The sequence below is a fragment of the Protobothrops mucrosquamatus genome, unplaced genomic scaffold, assembly GCF_001527695.2.
Source record: "Protobothrops mucrosquamatus isolate PMUCROS unplaced genomic scaffold, P.Mucros_1.0 scaffold827, whole genome shotgun sequence".
NCBI lineage: Eukaryota > Metazoa > Chordata > Lepidosauria > Squamata > Viperidae > Protobothrops > Protobothrops mucrosquamatus.
In genome coordinates, this window is record NW_015387087.1 from 848,959 (window position 1) to 868,338 (window position 19,380).

The 19,380-nt window shown below is 39.8% G+C and overlaps 1 protein-coding gene across 1 annotated transcript in view; it reads right to left on the bottom strand.

The window, feature by feature from the left end:
* Positions 1-19,380, bottom strand: part of ITFG1 (integrin alpha FG-GAP repeat containing 1) — a 92,523-nt gene that overhangs the window by 53,414 nt on the left and 19,729 nt on the right. Inside the window, exons 7-9 of the mRNA XM_015818958.2 lie at positions 13,802-13,863; positions 12,048-12,132; positions 1,571-1,665 (exon numbers count right to left, since the gene is read on the bottom strand). Coding sequence (XP_015674444.1) covers positions 1,571-1,665; positions 12,048-12,132; positions 13,802-13,863 — 242 coding nt within the window. The remainder of the gene's footprint in view (positions 1-1,570; positions 1,666-12,047; positions 12,133-13,801; positions 13,864-19,380) is intronic.

The window sequence follows — 19,380 nt, forward strand, 5'->3', positions numbered from 1 at the left end:
ATTAAACCCAAAAGAAAAGTTTCTGCTTTTATTTTTTATATTCCCTTTAAGAATCTTCTGTATTAGGACATGAATCCTATTCCAATATTTCTGAGAAAACTATGTTCAAGAACACAGAACAATGTAAAAAATGTAAAGAATTTTTTTTAGCCCATTTCTTTAGATGATGGTAGTCTGAAGTCGTTTTCAAAAATTCTAGTTGTTTTTGATGAAAAATTTTAAAGCAAGTGTAATGACAAAGAAGCTCTTCATTTTTCTAACTGCTGAAAGGAAAGGCCATGTTATTTGGCTCCAATGTGGTAAACTAGGAGTAGAGGGTGAACAATGGAGCCATATGGAGCCTGCTAGAATATACTTTCTGAGAGTAAAGCAATAAAAGAAATGGAAGTCTATCCAAGTTGGCCAATGTAGACCCAGTTCTACGTATAAGCCTTCCTGATAAGGTCCTTGTAGTCTTCAAGGAAAACAACTCTCTAATTACCCTATCCAGTCTTGAAATAACTTTACCTCAGAAATTGGTTCCTAAGGTTCTCCTGTCAGAACATATAATCACTGCTTAAGAAATATGATAAATATACACCACTGCACCTGACAGTCTTTGAGGATAACCATTGAGAGGACCGAGATTATGGCTAAAGAACAACACATTCCTGGAATCTGAAAATGTGTACACAGGTAGTCCTTGACTTACAACCATTCGTTCAAAAGTTACAATGGCACTGAAAAAAGTGACTTAAGCTTGTTTTTCACACTTATGACCATTGCAGCATCCCCATGATCAGGTGATCAAAATTCGGATACTTGGCAACTGGCTCGTATTTATGAGGGTTGCAGTGCTCTAGAGCAGAGGTCCCCAACCTTTTGGGAACCAGGGACTGGTTCCGTGGAGAGAGGTTTTTCCACAGACCGGACAGTGTGTGGTTTTGTGTGCTGCCTGCATCCCATGGATGGGGTTTTGCTTATTTGTGCGGACCGATTGCTGGCATGCCGCGGCCCGGTACTCGTCCATGGACTGGGGGTTGGGGACCCCTGTTCTAAAGCAGAGGTCCCCAACCTTTTGGGCACCAGAGACCGGTTCCGTGGAGAGAGGTTTTGCTGCGGACCGGAGTGTATGTGATTTTGTGTGCTGCCTGCATCCCAAGGATGGGACTTTGCTTGTTTGTGCGGACCTGTTGCTGGCATGCCGTGGCCCGGTACCGGTTCATGGACCAGTGGTTGCTGTCCCCTGACAAGCTATCCCGACAAGCAAAATCAATGGGGGAAAGCCAGATTCATTTACCAACTGTGCTACTACTTTAACAACTGTAGTGATTCACTTAGCAATTGTGGCAAGAAAGGTCGTAAAACTCACTTAACAACTGTCTCACTTAGCAAACAGATATTTGGGGCCCAACTGTGGCTGTAAGTCAAGCACTACCTGCAACCTCTACGTTTGCTACAGCGAACCTGGCTGCTTTATAAAGTTGCCCCTAATTACTGTGCCTTTTGGGGGCAACTTCCAACCTTGTTACTGGCTCATTTTTAATATACTACGCATTCAAATTCAAGATACAGTAGCAGCACAGCGTACCTCATCCAGTCCCGGTTTAGATAGGTAGATGACACTTTTTTGACAAGCTGCATCTGCACAAGCTGGCAGCAAGTGTTCAGTCTGCCCGTCACCATCTGGCAAAACAAGAGGAAGATAAAAATAATTCAGCTTAGCGGGCTACAAAAATGTCCTTTTTATCACTAGGGGAAAAAAACCAACAACTACGCATACACAGAGACAGTAAATGTTTGTAAGATATAAACAAAGGAAGCATCCTGGTAATGAAAGAGAAGTTGTGATCCTTCACCTTGTCAGCCCAATATCTCCCTCTTCTGAGGGTTCAAAAAAAAATAAACACCAAAAACCTGAAACTTTGAGAGGCTGCCACAAGGAAGAGAGATTCAATTTATTTTCCAAAGCACCAGAAGGCAGGACAAGAAACGATGATGGAAACTAATCAAAGAGAGAAACAACCTGGCATTAAGGAGAAACTTTCTAACAGTGAGGATAATTAAACAGGTGGAACAGCTTGCCTCCAGAAGTTGTGGGTGCTGGAGGTTTTTAAGAAGAGACTGGACAGTCACTTGTCTGAAATGATATAGGGTCTCTTGGTTGAGCAGGTGGCTGGACTAGAACAGGACTTTTCAACCTTTTCACCCATTGTACCACTTTTAGGATATGGCAACATCCGAGTACCACCAGTCGCCAAGCAAGGTGTCAAAAACTTGATGACCCCCCCCAAAAAAGGAAAAAAGTGATAAAGTACAGGTAGTCCTCGACTTACAACAATTCATTTAGTGACTGTTCGAAGTTACAATAGCAGTGAAAAAGGGCCCCCCAAGCCACAGCCAAGCAAGACACCTGCCTGCCCACCCAGCCGCGCTCTTCCTCCTGTCCGAGGTTTTCATTGTTGTGAGCATTTCTGTTGAGGATTGGCAGCGGGGGAGGGGTGGGGGGTGTTTGGTTTTTATTCCCCCCGTCTGCTGGGTGGTTGCAGCAGGTTTTGGTCACTTCACATGACCCTGGGACACTGTGACCGTCATAAATATGAATCGGTTGCCAAGCATCTGAATGTAAATCACAAGACCCTGAAGATGCTGCAACATTCCAGCTGATTGGTGCTTCTTCAGGGCTCAGCAGAAGCACCAGGATTAGCGCCAAGCTCCAGCTGGAGCCTGGTGTTGATCCTGGTGCTTCCACTGAGCCCTGACAGCCCTGCAGCTCCAGCCATCTCTCGCTCAGGCTTGTGCGGTGCTGCCACCGGTTCAGCTCATTCCCCTCCCCCACTACCACTTTTCTAGGATGGTCGCGTACCACCTGCCAGGTGCCAATGTACCACAGGTGGTACCCGTACCACTGGTCGAAAAGCCCTGGACTAGAAGACCTCCACGGTCCCTCCCAGCTCTATTCCGATTCTGATTTTGTGGTCAGCTAGGAAGCTTGTTCATCGTACTGTTGTAGAAGAGGCTTATCGCCCAAGTTAAGAAAGGTCATTGGATTACATCAGTAGGGATGAGACTTTAAAGCTGTTTAATAATGAATTCTCAGATGGAATGGCTGGAGCGTTAAAGAGATATTTGTTACTGATCTGGGCATAAAACTCACCAGCTTCACCCAGCCACACATTTTTAGTTTCAACCTCTGCTTGCAGGGTTATGAAGATGTAAAGGGAACTAAGTATATCATTTTTGAGATGCAGGAAGATGCAGGGGGTTAACAAACAGCAGCAAACCAATATAGGTAGTCCTCGACGTACGACCACAATTGAGTCCGAAATTTCCGTTGCTAAGCAAGACAGCTGAGTGAGTTTTGCTTCATTTTTGCCACAGTTAAGCGATTCACTGCTTTTGTTAAGAGAATCGTGTGATCGTTAAGGGAATCGGCTTGCTGCCACTGACTTTTGTCGGAAGCCGGCTGGGAAGGTTGCAAACGGTGATCACATGACCCTGGGACGGTGCAACAGTCATAAGTACATGCCAGTTGCCAAGCGTCCAAATTTTGATCACGTAACTGTGGGGATGCTGCAACAGTGTAAAAACCGGTCACAAGAGACTTTTTTTTCAGTGCCTCTGAACGGTCACTAAATGAATGGTTGTTAAGTCGAGGACTACCTACATTGGATGGCTTTGAGGAAACAGTCCTGGCATCTGTTTTTACAACCTTTCCAAATTCTAATTGTTGTAAAAGCTGAGACAAGCATGACGATCCATGAATGGTTGAAATGGGAAGGAGAAGGAAGGACGGGGGTGGTGCATTCATGATTCAAAGTATGAAGTAACTACATTAATGTCCTGTTATTGTTGGTTTCACAAAGAGCTTAAAGGAAACCAGGATATTATAAATTCCTCTGCTGAAAGGAAAAATCTGCATAGCAACTAATTTAAGGGAAAGAAGTAAGTTTCTTTCTGCAAATATATGTATTTTACAACAATATATAAATATATACCGTATATACTCGAGTATAAGCCGAGTTTTTCAGCCCATTTTTGGGGCTGAAAAATGCCCCCCTCGGCTTATACTCGAGTCAGCGGCGGCGGCGGCGGCGGGGGNGGGGGGGGGGGGGGGGGGGGGGGGGGGGGGGGGGGGGGGGGGGGGGGGTGGGGCGGCGGCCAGGGAGGAACAGCCAAAATGCCCCCTCGGCTTATGCGCGGGTCACCAATTTTTCCCAGTTCTCTGTGGGAAAATCGGTCCCTCGGCTTATACTCGGGTCGACTTATACTCGAGTATATACGGTATGTATTTTCAGGGTTGGGAATATATGGAATTCAGGAAAGAAACAAAATAACAAAATAATTCTTTTGCACCACAACCGGTATTTTTATGTCTTTATCCGTATACTGGTGAAATTTAACTGATGTTTATGAGAATATGCCATAAATATTTTATAGTAGACACGATGCCTCCAACAAGTACTAATTAGCTAACTGATCAGGCAATTAATCAGTAGTATAGTTTGAAGACTGCTAGGCAAACAACTGTAAGAAATTAGAACCCAAACAAAAAAGTATCCTTACATACTGTTACAAAATATCAGCATATTATGAAAAAACACTTCACTATGAAAAGGACTCTAATTAAATACAAGCCATCATGACACAACCATTCAAACAAATACTTTCCGCAGCTATGGATCAACTTGAACCAATAATGAGTGATACTGTGAGCATCAATCTTCAAATGTCTTACATAGCGGTGGAGACCAACGTAAACCCATGCCTATCTCATCATCTCTAAAAAAAATTACCCAAAAAGTTTTCAATCGGTGATATATTTAAAGGGATAAAGATTGTACTTTATGTAGTACAAATAATATATTTATATTTGCAAAAAGGTCATTTGTTTATCCTTTGCTATCTACTCTGAAGCACACACACATACACACACACACATATTTGTTATGGCCTCCTTGATTGCATTCTGTTCTGCTTGCCACCTACTGAGATAACTTTTATGTTCCTATTCGGTTTAATTTTCATTTTAAATAAAAAACCTCCCAGGGCTTTTTCCCTTTTAATTAGGGATGTAAATACCCCAGCAGGTGACAGCGATGGAGACAGGATTACATTAACACCTCATCATCACCTCAATCAACTTTCTGGAGCTTATAAAAAATATGACTGGGTAGCCTTGCCAAGCTTAATAAATGAAAATATTGTAAGCAGATGTTACAATTCAAATATATCACCTACCGAAAGCTGAGATAACGAACAATCGTTTAATGAAAGACGAGAAGGCAAATTTGAGATCTACCCATAAAGAGTTCTCAAAGCAGCTCTATCTATTCATAGAAGAACTGCAGGTATATTATGGTCTATCACACCACACTGATGTATTATCACAAAAGCCATCCAACCTTAAATCAGATGGCGAGGAGAGGGCAGGATGAGGGTCCGGGATTAGAGTCCTAAAAAGACCTGTCGTTTAGTTCAAATATAATGGGGATTTAGTGTTATGTGAAAAGGCTTTCCCCTGGTCAATTCTTCAACTTCTGCATTCTTAAAAATAAAGGTAAAAGTTTCCCTATCAGGCATGTCCGATTCTAGAGGGTGGTGTTCATCTCCATTTCTTAGCCAAAGGAGCCAGCATTGTCTGACACTTCTGTGGTCACGTGGTCAGCATGACCACATCCAAGGCACATAGAAGACTCTTACCTTCCCACCGAAGTGGTACCTATTTATCTACTTGCATTTGCATGCTTTCAAACTGCTAGACGGACAGGAGCTGGAGCAAGGAACAGGAGCTCACCCCATCATGCGGCGCTTGGGTCTCGAACCCCAGCTGTCAGCTTTTCAGCTGATAAGCTCAGTGTCTTTAACCACTCAAGCATCGTGCCCCCTTCTACATTCTTACATGAGAACAGAATCTTCTGTTCCTACTTGAGAAGAACTGTAACTCCTTATAACATTGGTGGGTGTAATTTGTGTTTTCTTTAACCGCTAGTCATCGAATAAGCTTTCCTAAAACTATGATTTGATAGTAGTGTGCTCTGAGGAACCATAATTCATGCTTCAGGCTGTTCAAGACCAGTCATGGTTTGCTCAAAAGTGGCAGCTAATGGTTTCTCCTTTGGGATGGGAGAGAGATAAGAAGACCTACCCTGAAAGCCATTTTCTGCTGTGTCTCAACAACATATCACGTACTGCTAAGCTCTGGTTCGTTTAACTGTAGTTTTGCTGATCACGATGCCTGAATTTTCACCACGAGTAAACTAAAATTCAAATATTCCACAAACTGAGAATTTAGCCAGAATACTAGGAACCCAAACAAAATATTCTATATTTCTATATCCTAAACATGCATAGGCCAGTCCTAGAGGAGATCAACCCCGACTGCTCTTTAGAAGGCCAGATCCTGAAGTTGAAACTCAAGTACTTTGGCCACTAATGAGAAGGAAGGACTCATTGGAGAAGAGCCTGATGCTGGGAAAGATTGAGGGCAAGAGAAGAAGGGGACGACAGAGAAGGAGGTGGCTGGATGGAGTCACTGAAGCAGTAGGCGTGAGCTTAAATGGACTCCAGAAGAGGACAGGAAGGCCTGGAGGAACGTTGTCCATGGGGTTGCGATGGGTCGGACACGACTTCACAACTAACAACAACAAACATGCATTATCTAATGCTTATAAAAATATTACCAGTAGGCCTTGCTATTCTTGAATCTAAGGGTTGAAGGATAAAAAATAACAATCCTCACACATTTTTGGTATAACTGTATTCACTAAGATTCTTAAATTATAAGCACAAAAATTAAATTTATATAAATATAAATTTATTTATGGCTTTCTAAAAAATACAGCATCTCAATTCATAATGTTCTTCCACTTGGGATTTCAATGCATAAGAGCTGTGACTTAAAAAAATGATTTTAGCATTCTAAGTTGGTAGATAATGAATCTGACTCTCCTTTAAAGGTTAACAGTACTTTCTGACAGATTAAACTGTTGCTTTGCATATCTAACTGTTGCTTTGCATATCTAAAAGTCAAGAATTTAATGTTGGCTGTTTATTCACGAAAAATAACAGAACACACACACACACGGCTCCCCAAAGAAAGCTCTAATTTTTCGCATCTTGAAAATGTGCAGTTTCTTATATCAACTGACCAATCTGTAGAAAACATTGGGTTGATCTAAACCAGGGGTGTCAAACTCACCGCGTCACGTGATGTGTCGCGATATATCGTGACTTCCTCCCTTGCTGGAGCTGGGGTGGGTGTGGCTTCCGCGTGATACATCCGGCCCGTGGACCGGCAGTTTGACACCCCTGATCTAAACTAAGAGGCTTGGAGTAAAAGATAACGGTTTCCCTGTCCAGTTGAGTCCGACTCTAGAGCGCGGTGTTCATCTCCATTTCTTGGCTGAGGGAGCCAGCATTGCGTGAAGACAATTTTCATGGTTGTGTGGCCAGCATGGCTATACGCCAAAGGCACACTCATTTATCTACTCACATTTGCATGCTTTCGAACTGGTAGGTGGGCAGGAGCTGGAGCAAGGAACAGGAGCTCACCCTGTCGCATGGCACTCAGGTCTCAAACCTGGCTGTCAGCTCTCCAGCTGACAAGCTCAGCATTGTGCCTCGGTTTAGAACAGATCGACTGAGTTGCATTTAATCAGGACCAACTTGTCTCACCGAATTGACTCTACTCAAGCAGGATTTCAATTAATTTTCCTTTAGGATAATTAAGATTGTTGGGTGGCCTTCATTTCATCTCGTGACTAGGATGATAATAATAATAATAATAATAATAATAATAATAATAATAATAATAATAATAATAATAATAATAATAATAATAGTAGTAGTAGTAGTAGTAGTAGTAGTAGTAGTAGTAGTAGTAGTAGTAAAGTTGGAAGGGACCTTGAAGGTCATCTGGTCCAACCCCCTGCTCAGGCAGGAAACCCTATACCATTTCGGACAAATGGCTGTCCAGTCTCTTCTTTAAAACTTCCAGTGTTGGAGCATTCACCGCTTCTGGAGGCAGGTTGTTCCACTGGTTAATTGTTCTAACTGTCAGGAAGTTTCTCCTTAGTTCTAAGTTGCTTCTCTCCTTGATTAGTTTCCACCCGTTGCTTCTTGTCCTGCCTCCAGGCGCTTTGGAAAATAGCTTGACTCCCTCTTCTTTATGGCAGCCCCTTAGATATTGGAACACTGCTATCATGTCCCCCCTCGTCCTTCTCTTCATTAAACTAGACATACCCAATTCCAGCAGCCGTTCCTCATATGCTTTAGCCTCCAGTCCCCTAATCATCATTGTTGTACTCTTTCTAGAGTCTCAACATCTTTTTTACATCGCGGTGACCAAAACTGGATGCAGTATTCCAAGTGTGGCCTTACCAAGGCGTTGTAAATTGGTATTAACACTTCACGTGATCTTGATTCTATCCCTCTGTTAATGCAGCCTAGCACTGTGTTGGCCTTTTTGGCAGCTGCAGCACACTGCTGGCTCATATTTAAGTGATTGTCCACTAGGACTCCGAGGTCCCTCTCACAGTTACTACTATTGAGCAAGGTGCCACCTATGCTGTATTTGTGCATTTGGTTTTTCTTGCCTAAATGTAGAACAGAGGACATGAGGAAATGAGGACAGAGACTAATGAAATACAAGTGGGTAAGTCTTTACAGCATGTTTATTGTTTTCATGTTATTGATTTGTTATTTTACTATTACAATTGCATTTTTGCAACATATTTTGCCTCTATAAAAAAAATGTTGATGAAAAACTCAGACACAAATGTATACTTTTCTTTGTGCTTACAATGAGAATGAAGCTTTTTACTAAACCTAAAACTTAGTTTAGTAGCAGCTCAGAGATGAGTTTTTAACTCCGACAGTGGAAGATGAATACATTCCTAAATTGCAACGGTCTCTAGACATTAAAAGCAACTTTATTAAAAGGTATTTTAATCAGTCCCAGTCACTTTGCATGTAAAGATACTATAGATGCTGTAACTCCAAAATGGATACCACTGAGGACATGATTTAATAAAAATGAGTCATAGGACAACTAATTTGCCAGTTATTAATGTTTATTGCACCGATGTGGGTGAAACGGTATCGCTTAGTTTTTGTTAATGCTGAAATATCGTTTTAAAACAAAGTTTAAATTAAAATTTAAACTGATTAAGAAGTCAATTGCAGCGGAGGAACAACATGGAGATTAAAGATGTATTTCTTAATTTATTCAATAGAGCTGAGAACAAGAGTTTGAGAATGGTTTTCATAGAAGAGGAAATAGCTCATTTATGCTATGGGCTTGGTTTTTATCCCCCATGCTGCTATTTTCTATTAAGGAAATTGGCTTTTCTATTTTTTTTTTCTTTTGGATTTTCATTAAACTTAAATTGCAAAAGACTGTATTGGAAATGAATAACATGCAATTTCATGGGAGATCAAAACAGCCTCAAGAGCGGTGGCTCTTTCTAAATAATACTTATTTGAGGAGTCCTTGGTGCTCTCTGAGCTTGCTTGTTTTCTTGCAAATGTTTCATTGCCCAAACTAGATAACATCATCAGTGCTAGACTAGCATTGATGATGTTATCTAGATTGGGTAATGAAAAGTCTGCAAGAAAACAAGCAAGCTAAGAGGGCACCAAGGATCCCTCATTTCAACCCTGGGCTACAAATTTTCTCCTTTATTGGTACTTATTTATTTGATTTCTCTTCTGCCTACTTTTCAAAAGCTCAAGAATTATTTAAGAATTACCCTTATTGTTTTGCCCCCCAACAATCCTATGAAGTATGCTAGGCTGAGGGACCATAATTGAATTCCCATAGCCGAGTATTCTTCAACTCTCACTTGTCCTAGCTCTTCAAGTTAATTTTTTGTTTTCTTTACAGTACTCATATGCATGACTCATGTATGACTGGATTTTACTGTCGTCACCAATCCGCTCGAAGAATACAGGAAGTCCCTGACTTATGACCACCATGGAAGCCCAACATTTCTGTTTTTAAGTGAGACGTTTGCTAAGTGAGTTTTGCACCACCGTATGACCTTTTTTGGTGTGCTACAGTTGTTAAGGGAATCGCTGTAGTTGATAAGTTAGTAACACGGTTTTTAAGTGACTCTGGCTTCCCCCATTGACTCTGTTTGTCAGAAAGTCACAAAGGGGCTTCACAAGACCTTGGGACACAGCGACCGTCATAAATATGAACCAGTTGCCAAGCATTTGAATTTTGATCACTAGATCATGGGGATGCTGCAAAGGTCATAACTGAAAAACGGTCGTAAGTCCCTCTTTCGAGTGCTGTTGTAATTTTAAACGGTCACTAAATGAACTGTTGTAAGTCGAGAACGCTTGTATGGTGGCTGTTATTATCTTTGATGCGACGTTGTGGCTTAAAAAGTATAACTCCAATGGCAAATGGTATGGAAACGTTACACATTTGAAAGCCTTGCTTAGAAGCTTCTCTCCCTCTCCGTCGCATCTTTGAAATTTAAGCGAATTCGCGTCTTCTTAAAATATGGCTTTTTTCTTTCTTTCTAAAATTACATCTGCCCTTTGGCTGTCAGGAGTTGGCACTCGATAAAATGAAATTCTAATCAGATTAAACTTATTTACATCTTTCATCAGCAAACAAATGTATTTGATGCAGGCTTCATGCTTATTAGCATTCGTGGCATTTTTCAATACCATCTGCTTTTGAAGGATCGTTAACAGCTCTCTATGACAGATTAATATAACCCTCCACACGCAAAAAAAAAACAACCCAAGGATAAAAAAACCCCATTACATTATTTAGGATTGCTACGTTTCCACCTTTACTTGCCTATAATGGACCTTTCTTTCTTTTTTAAAAGAAGTTAACAGTATATGTAAATATTACCGCGAGCCGCCCAAAATTCCTAGCAGATTGGTAGTAGTGTACAAATAGAATAATTAAAATAAAATCTCATTTTAATCCAATTTTAGCTCCTTCTATAGCAAGAGTTACAGTTCAGAGACCCCCCCTCTGGACACTTACTCAGGAGTGATGGTATTTAACTAAAGGTCAAGCGTAAATGTGTCAAAATATTTATGGGACTTTCAAGCATTTCTTTAGAAGGGAACAAATTAGTGTAGGATGCTGCCATTGTTTAATTTCAAATAAACAGGCACTTTGTTTCTTAGGAAGAATAACACTTTCAAGATCTTGGTTAATCATCTCTTATGCTTAATCTTAGCCAAAAGGCCAAGAAAAATCTAGTTAATAAAATCCTCTCCCTCACTTTAGAGATATTAGAAAACAGATGATGAGAACAATTGTGCTTGGGAAGATCAAAGTATGTAGATAATTCCCTGACATTTTAAAAATCAGAACTTCAGCTCACAGTTTGCTCAGCTTTGGTTACTGACCAAGATTTAGATGAAAAAAGTAATGTAGAATTCACTTTATATTCTTATCAGCAGAAACAAAATGGAGGAGCAATTATGTTTCCTTTTTTAACAGAAACCAGATTCTGAATCTGGACTTTTAAGTTTTATTATTATATTTTAAAATTTATCACACTAAATATACAATAAGCTATTTTAACAAGGACATAAAGAGAGATAAACAAACATGTTGATGATCCAATACAAAACAAAGTGAGAAGTAATGCATAAAGCACCTGCTATCATATTTAATGACAACAATGACATTTTGGAATTGTTAAAAATACATATTAATTCCTAATATGGCCCTTTATTAAAAGTATTATTTCTCTCCACAAAAAATCTGTTGCTTGCGAAAGATTGTTCAAAATTAGATTCCCAGAAAGTTAAGCAAGTTTAATAACTGGTATTTATGTTTTAAAACATGGGCATGTTTTATCAATTTTAATAAGCATTATAATTTAAATATTTCACGTATATTTCAGAGATTAATTGACAAACTGCCTATAAAACATTGTATCAATATAACATTGAGAAATTTAGTGTTTTCTTAAAGAAGCAGAATAAAATGGTATTATAACTTTTTACTGCATAAATAGATATTCTTGAATACACAGAAAATGCATATAAATCAGATATTTGGGAGAAGGAGAAAGGAAACTCACCAAAATCAGCAAATACTGATTGTCCTATAACAACAGCATCCTTCGGTTTTTCCTTTATGTAATGAGGCTTGGCAAAATCCCCATCCTGTCAATAAAAATATAAAAATGGTAATCAATCCATAAACATTTCTCATAAAAAGTTGGAAAACAATGAACATAATAACCCATGGAGAACAGAAAAACATGATATTTTAGGGAAGCAATATAGTTTGCCTTTTTATTTTTGCATACTTTCAATCGTTTCATGAACGTAATGTTTTCGAAATTGAGAAACCATGGTTACAAATATCCTGGTTTAGCCTTAGCTTGCAAAAGAGTTCCATATGTGAATTAAAGATCTGGGCAGAAATATTAATAGACAAAGTGAGCCCTAATGAAATTAGGTTTCAGTGTTAACTACAAGGGAAGAATCAATTTTAGTAATAATTGTGTAAACCAATAATTGCTGACGATCCTTGCACTCAAGGAAGAAGAACAAATGAGTGAAAATACTAAATTATTTTAGCATTTTATGGTGACTGCTTACTCTCTTAGATTTACTGACATAAATGGACAAAATTCAATGTGGAACAAAGAATAAATTTAATAAGTAAAAAAGAAAAAGGGAAGATATACAGGTTTATTCTACCATGGCCACTCTCAGAATCTTTAAAAAAAGTCCTGGGATTACGGTAGCTATTTGTACTCTAGAGCAGAGGAGCACTTTAGGACTTCAATTCCCAGCATTCACCATTCTGGCTGGGGAATTCTGGGAGTTGAAGTCCACAGGTCTTAAAGTTGCCAAGGTTGGACATCCCGGCTCTAGACCTTCACTGAGATTTTAGCAGCCAGAAAGGAATCTGATTTCTCATTTAACTATTTTTTTCCTCCATTTTCCCACTAAAGAAAAAAAAAAGTCCCATTGGAACCAATATAAAGTATGGGCCCTGCCACAAGAAAGAAGTACCAAAATAAGGAACTTTTTTTTACTTCCCAAAATTAGCCTGTTAACAAATTAAATGCCAGTAATCCTACATAGGACATTTGCTGGAAGTCATTAGAGACACTCGTAAAGGAAGGCAGTTAACTAGAGCAGGTCAGAGGGAATCAATATCGCAACTCCAAGAGAGGAGGAGAAGGCATTGAGAAACCATGCCTTGGGGCTGCTTAATAAAAAGGGAAGGTGTGGCCGATGCTGGTTGCTGAAGGCAACCGTTGCAAAGTACTTCATGGGATCATGTTCTGTTGGTGTTGCCGGTGACTAACTCCTTGTTTTGCATTGTGTTTTGTGTGGACAATTTCCTCCATTTGGACTGTGTTTTTTGTTGCTTTTGTTTTTGGACCATTTGGCAGGTTTGTAACCAATATTAAAAGGGGTTTTGTTTTCTTCTGGGTCTCCAGCCTATTTCTCAAAAGGGGTTTTGTCGTTGTGCATTTAACAAGGACGGCTATAGGCTGGGACAGAACACATGGAGAAATCACCACGGCCAACTCACTGCGGCCAACTCACTACTGGACAACGCGCCACAGCCATGGGACAACTCGCTGCAGCACAATTTAACAATTCTATTTAATTACTTAAAATAAATGCATAAATAAGTTTTTCGTTTTTGCCATTCGCATTTCCTTCCGTCCCTCCTTTTGCATCCTTTCTTGAGTGATTCTACTCCACCATTTCTTTGATATTAGTGTTAACTCTTGTAACTCTGCAGTGAGGTTGTCCCGTGGGCGAGTTGGCTGGGGCAAATTGTCACAGACCCACGGAGCCTCTTTACCTGATTCACCCATATCTCAAACTGAGGTTGTCCAGATTTTGACAACGTTGTCAGGAACAAATCTGCAAGATGCAAGGGACAAAAATCAACCAGGACCAATACACTCGGAACTCACCTTTTAAGCGGGCGTTTAATTCAACCCAGTATATGTAACCTAATCATAAAAGCTGTACCGATGACTCTCCCTCCCTCCATGTCCTCTCCAGAACATCTGGGATCAACAGAGGGCTCCTCCTATTTCTCTCTTAAGTAGACAAGGCATCTGGAGATTGCTTGCCTTTCTATGCTGATAGACTTGGCGTTTTGATTGATTGATTGATTGTTTTTAAATATACTGAGTTTGTTGGAAACCATAGAAGAGGGATTGAGAGGCAGAGGGTTAGCTGCTGGACTGGGGTCCATTTCTTCTTTGATTTAGGGCCATGGGAGGTTACTGCTAGTGATAGTCTGCATCACTACTGGTCTTCTTTCTGAGGCTTTGGCGAGGTGCTAAGGCTTCCAAAGGATCTTTGCAGGATCTTAAAGCAACAAATCCACTTCTTAACTTCCCCTAGGGCAGGGGTAGGCATGGCTCAGCATGGAAACCTCTCCCTTTCCCCTCAGCATGGCTGGCTCAGGAATTCTGGGAGTTGAAGTCCACGAGTCATAAAAGAGCCAAGGTTGCCTACCCCTGCCTTAGGGAAAGAAAATGGTCCATAATGGTTTATTTCCCCCCATTTCTGTTTATGTTTAAAAAGGAGGGTAGTTGAAAGGTAGCTTTATCATGGCATGTGATTTTTTTTTTAAATGAATATAAAAGCCCTAAGCCTGCCTTTGTTTTTCTTAGAACCAGCCAAGGATACAATAGTTGTGGCATTTAGTTATTGGATGGGTGGGTGGAATTGAGAAAAGGGAAAGAAAAGAAGAAGACGGGGGAAAAAAATAGAGAGCCAAACCACAAAGAACTAAGGGAAAAAAATAATTTGAATGTCAAAGAGATTTACCAAGTTAGCAATACAAATGGTACTTGAAAGAAAATATATCTTCCCTCTATTGTTAATCCCTTTCTTTTCTTTGATGTGTTTTTCAGAACTGGCATCCTAAAAATTCTAGGACACATCAGGTAAGTACTTTAAAATGAGGACAAAACCAAAATATAGGCATGAAATGAAACCTGTTCTCATCTCAGATTCACATCTAGTCAAAAGTGGAGAGCTAAGATTATTTTGGATACAGATTGTTTTGTTGGATGGACAGAATGACAGTCAGGTGGTAACTCAACTTATGACCCCAACAACTTACAACCAACATTCCAAGTGTGATCAGACGTCAAGGATTACCTTTATGCATATCTTTTAGCAGATGGGTATTGTATTAGTTTTGATTGACAGGTTTTCCAATTATAAAGATCAATGAAGATTTTTCCTTGGGGATTTTCACCACTAAATCATTTTTCTGAGGCCTGACAACCATTGTTTTGAGGCCAAAGATCTCCCAGCCACGAACTATGAATAACTCTGCTACACCGGAGTGGGTTCTTGAAGTTTATACTTATGTTCGGTAGTGTATAAGCTAAACATTACTCTAAGTAAACCACTTAATTCCTAGAAAACAAAAAACCTCACCGAGAAAGAAGGATCCAAATGTAATCATGTAGCACAACATTAGCACCCACACACCTCTCAAATTGCATTTTCCAAAGTTCTTGAAATATAATTGCACGCTGGTAAGGCTTTTTGTTGCTTAATGTTATCCTTCTGATTCATTACTTAAATGTATTGGGTTTTTTAAAAGGTGTTTTTCAAAACAATATTTTCAAGGTAGGAATATAAATCACAAATAGTCTTCCCCCCCCTCTGGTTTCTTTTAGGTGTTTTTCTTCCATCGCCTTCAAATGTATTGACGGAGTTGCATCAGACTGGGAAATGATGCACTGGGATGAAACAAATAGATAAAAACAATGATTTCCATCTTCATTGGATCATGGCGGTGCTGCCAGTCAATGAACAGTCATTGTATCACTGAATGCCTTTTTTTTAGTGGGCACCTTTGAGTCAGTCTTGACTTCGGGCAACTATAAATCCATGGAATATTGTTAGAAGGGGTTTCACATTGCCATCGTCCTAAGGTGGAAAAAGAGGGGCTGGTCTAGAAACATCCAGTTGGCCTCCATGTGAAAGTCAAATCTCAACTGTCCCATTTTAAACAGTAGCTCAAACTGGTTCTCTGTCAAATGCCCAGGAAAACTGGGCATTATGAAAACCCCTCTCTATTTGGGGCCATTATGGGAAATGGCATCACGTCCAAATAAGGAAGAACTTGGCTATTTCAAAACTATGGAAATCTACAGAACCAGTTTCAATTCTAGTTGATCTTCATCGTCTATGGAGATTCTCCGTCATCCAGGTCATGGTTGTCCCAAAGGTGCTTTTCAAAAGGCAAATGGACTTTTTTTTTGGGGGGGGGGGTGTTTCCTTGAAAACATTTGACTTCTCATCCAAGAAGCTTTTTCAGTTCAGTTGCCTTTTGTAAAGCACAGCTGATTTTAATTGTGTGTTAACCCTAAGAATAAATTGGACCTTGAATTAATAAGTCATGGATAAAGGAAAGGTATGTAAAAGCTGAGAATAATCGCTTTTCTCATTAGAGGTACCTAAGAGCATTGTTGTTAAGGCCTCAGATGACATTTTGGGCAAGTTTGAAGATTAATGCCATGAATGCGGTTGGTGTCTTTTCCAAAATAATCAGAAGGCTATTACAATTTGAAGACAAAAGCAACCGCAGAAGCAAAATCTGACATTTTCAAGGATTGAAATTGAATTTTCAGGGTTGGATTGAAATTGTTCCCCATCCATCTCCTCACCCCCCCCCCCCATGCCCCGTAAGGGAAGCATTTGAGTTTGGGATGTTCCCCAGGGCTTAGAATATTTCTTTATGGAATTTATGTTTTAATCCTATTACTGTATTAAACTCCGTAAGCTGCTCAGAGATGATTCTCATCAGAACAGCATGTAAACCAGATGGATGGATTAATGACTCTAAAGGGATAGAGCTCCCTTAAGATCCCTATACTATCAATACTGTTAACAGCAATCGATTTTGAAATGTTCATTTGACTCTCAAATTACTGAAATAGCATTAACTGCATACGCAGGGCCTTGGACGAAGAGCACAGGGAGACAGACAGATAGACAGAGATAATATTAGATAGATAGATAGATAGATAGATAGATAGATAGATAGATAGATAGATAGATAGATAGATAGATAGATAGATAGATAGATAGATAGATAGATTTTCTTGCAACTAGGTTTTGGGGGAAACAATGGTTTCAACTGAATTAGTACATTTATTGACAAGCATGGGTCAATCCAAAGGGAGGGGGGGGGACTTCAATGCTTCTCTTGGATGAAAAGTGAAACATCGTCAAGGAAAACCAAAGAAAGTCCAGTTGCCTTTTGTAAAAAACAACAACAACACACTTTTGGGATAACCATGACCTGGATGACTGAGAATCTCCACAGACACCCAAATCCAGAAATACTTCTGTTCTGGGTTCAAGCCAGCCAAGTCTCTTTCCAAGATCCTCTATTATTCCTTCTATTTCAATTTACGAAGAGCGTCACTGTTTTTCTGGTGCACCAACTCCTTCCAAGCTTAGGAAGCCTCTGAGTATGCCTCGTGTTGTTTTAGTTCTACAAGGATTGGCAATCAGGGGGTGGATTTGCTAAGAGACTACAGCGACGTAATTGCCACTTTGCAGTTTAACTAAAGACAGGGTAATCGCAAAATTAAGCTAGTGTTAAGGAAAAAAAATGTAGGAAAAACAAAGAGAAGGAACTTCTGAGCACAAATATAGTTTGACAATGAAAGGCACCTCCCCTCTCTCAAGCTTACAAAGGAATCCAGGGGGGGTTGAATAAACAACAGAAGTGATGTTAAGAGAATTCATGCAGCGTTCCAAAACTGTGAACACAAAACCGACTTCCTTATAAACCTTATGTTCACCTGACTTGTATCATAAGGAGTCCATTAGTTTAAACTGCAAGTATTTGATATTCAGGAAGATGTGACAGCTCCCAAACATTAAGAAAAGATTGTTTTTGTTGTTGTTGTTTTTTTTACATTTTTTTTATCTCAACATCCATATATAACATCTTGGTGAATGTCTTTGGCAACACATAGCTATAAATCTGTTTCTGTTAAAAAAAAACCCAACCTTTGAATACGTTGCGCTGGAGACAATAGGTAAAACATGTTCTCTAAGGGGACAGATTAGATCAATGTTGCTTGACATTAAATCAAAGATGAAGAAGCATTAGAGTTGAAGTCAAGCTTTTTTTTTTTAGAGAAACTATGTCAATAATGATAAGTGTGTACATATTAGGGAGCGTTATTTGCATGGATTATTGGGATGGGCTTTCTCAGTCAATACTGTCCTTCTCTGGAGTAGCATTCTCCTGGAGATCTGATTGGCTCCAATTCTTTTGGCCAGGAGGAGGAGGAGGAGGAGGTGGTGGTTGATGAGGTGGAGGAGGAGGAGGAGGAGGAAAGGAGGAGGAAAAGGAGAAAGAGGAGGAGGAGGAGGAGGAGGAGAAAGGGAGGAAGAAGACAAGGAGAATAAGATGATGAAGAAGGAGAAAGAGAAGGGAAAGGAAGAGAAGGAGAAGGAGGAGATGAAGGAGAAGGAAGAGATGAAGTAAAAGGAGGAAGAGATGAAGAAAGAGGAGGAGGAGGAGGAGAAAAAGGAAGCAGCAACAGCAGAAGCAAAATCTGACATTTTCAAGGATTGAAATTGAATTTTCAGGGTTGGATTGAAATTGTTCCCCATCCATCTCCTCCCCCCCCCCCATGCCCCACAAGGGAAACATTTGAGTTTGGGATGTTCCCCAGGGCTTGGAATATTTCTTTATGGAATTTATGTTTTAATCCTATTTCTGTAGTAAACTCCATAAGCTGCTCAGAGATGATTCTCATCAGAGCAGCATGTAAACCAGATGGATGGATTAATGACTCTAAAGGGATAGAGCTCCCTTAAGATCCCTATACTATCAATACTGTTAACAGCAATTGATTTTGAAATGTTCATTTGACTCTCAAATTACTGAAATAGCATTAACTGCATACGCAGGGCCTTGGACGAAGAATACAGATAGATAGATAGATGGATGGATGGATGGATGGATGGATGGATGGATGGATGGATGGATGGATGGATGGATAGATAGATAGATAGATAGATAGATAGATAGATAGATAGTTGGATGGATGGATGGTTGGATGGATGGATGGACGGACAGACAATGGAAAGAAGTAGTAAAGGGTATTGAAATACAAAACAAAAGGTAGACATGTTGAACAAAGAAAAATATTTCATGGTTTCAGGAATATTTATTTATTTTTTATTTATTTTATTAAATTTATATCCCGCCCTTCTCCTTGCGGACTCAGGGCGGCTAACAATCGGGTAAAAATACACAAATAACATTACAAATTTAAAAATTAGTTAAAAAGGAAATATTTAAATTTAATCTAATTAAAATATAATTAAAACCCCCTCTAAAAGTTTCCCCTAGGCCAGTCCCGCAAGCTGGAATAA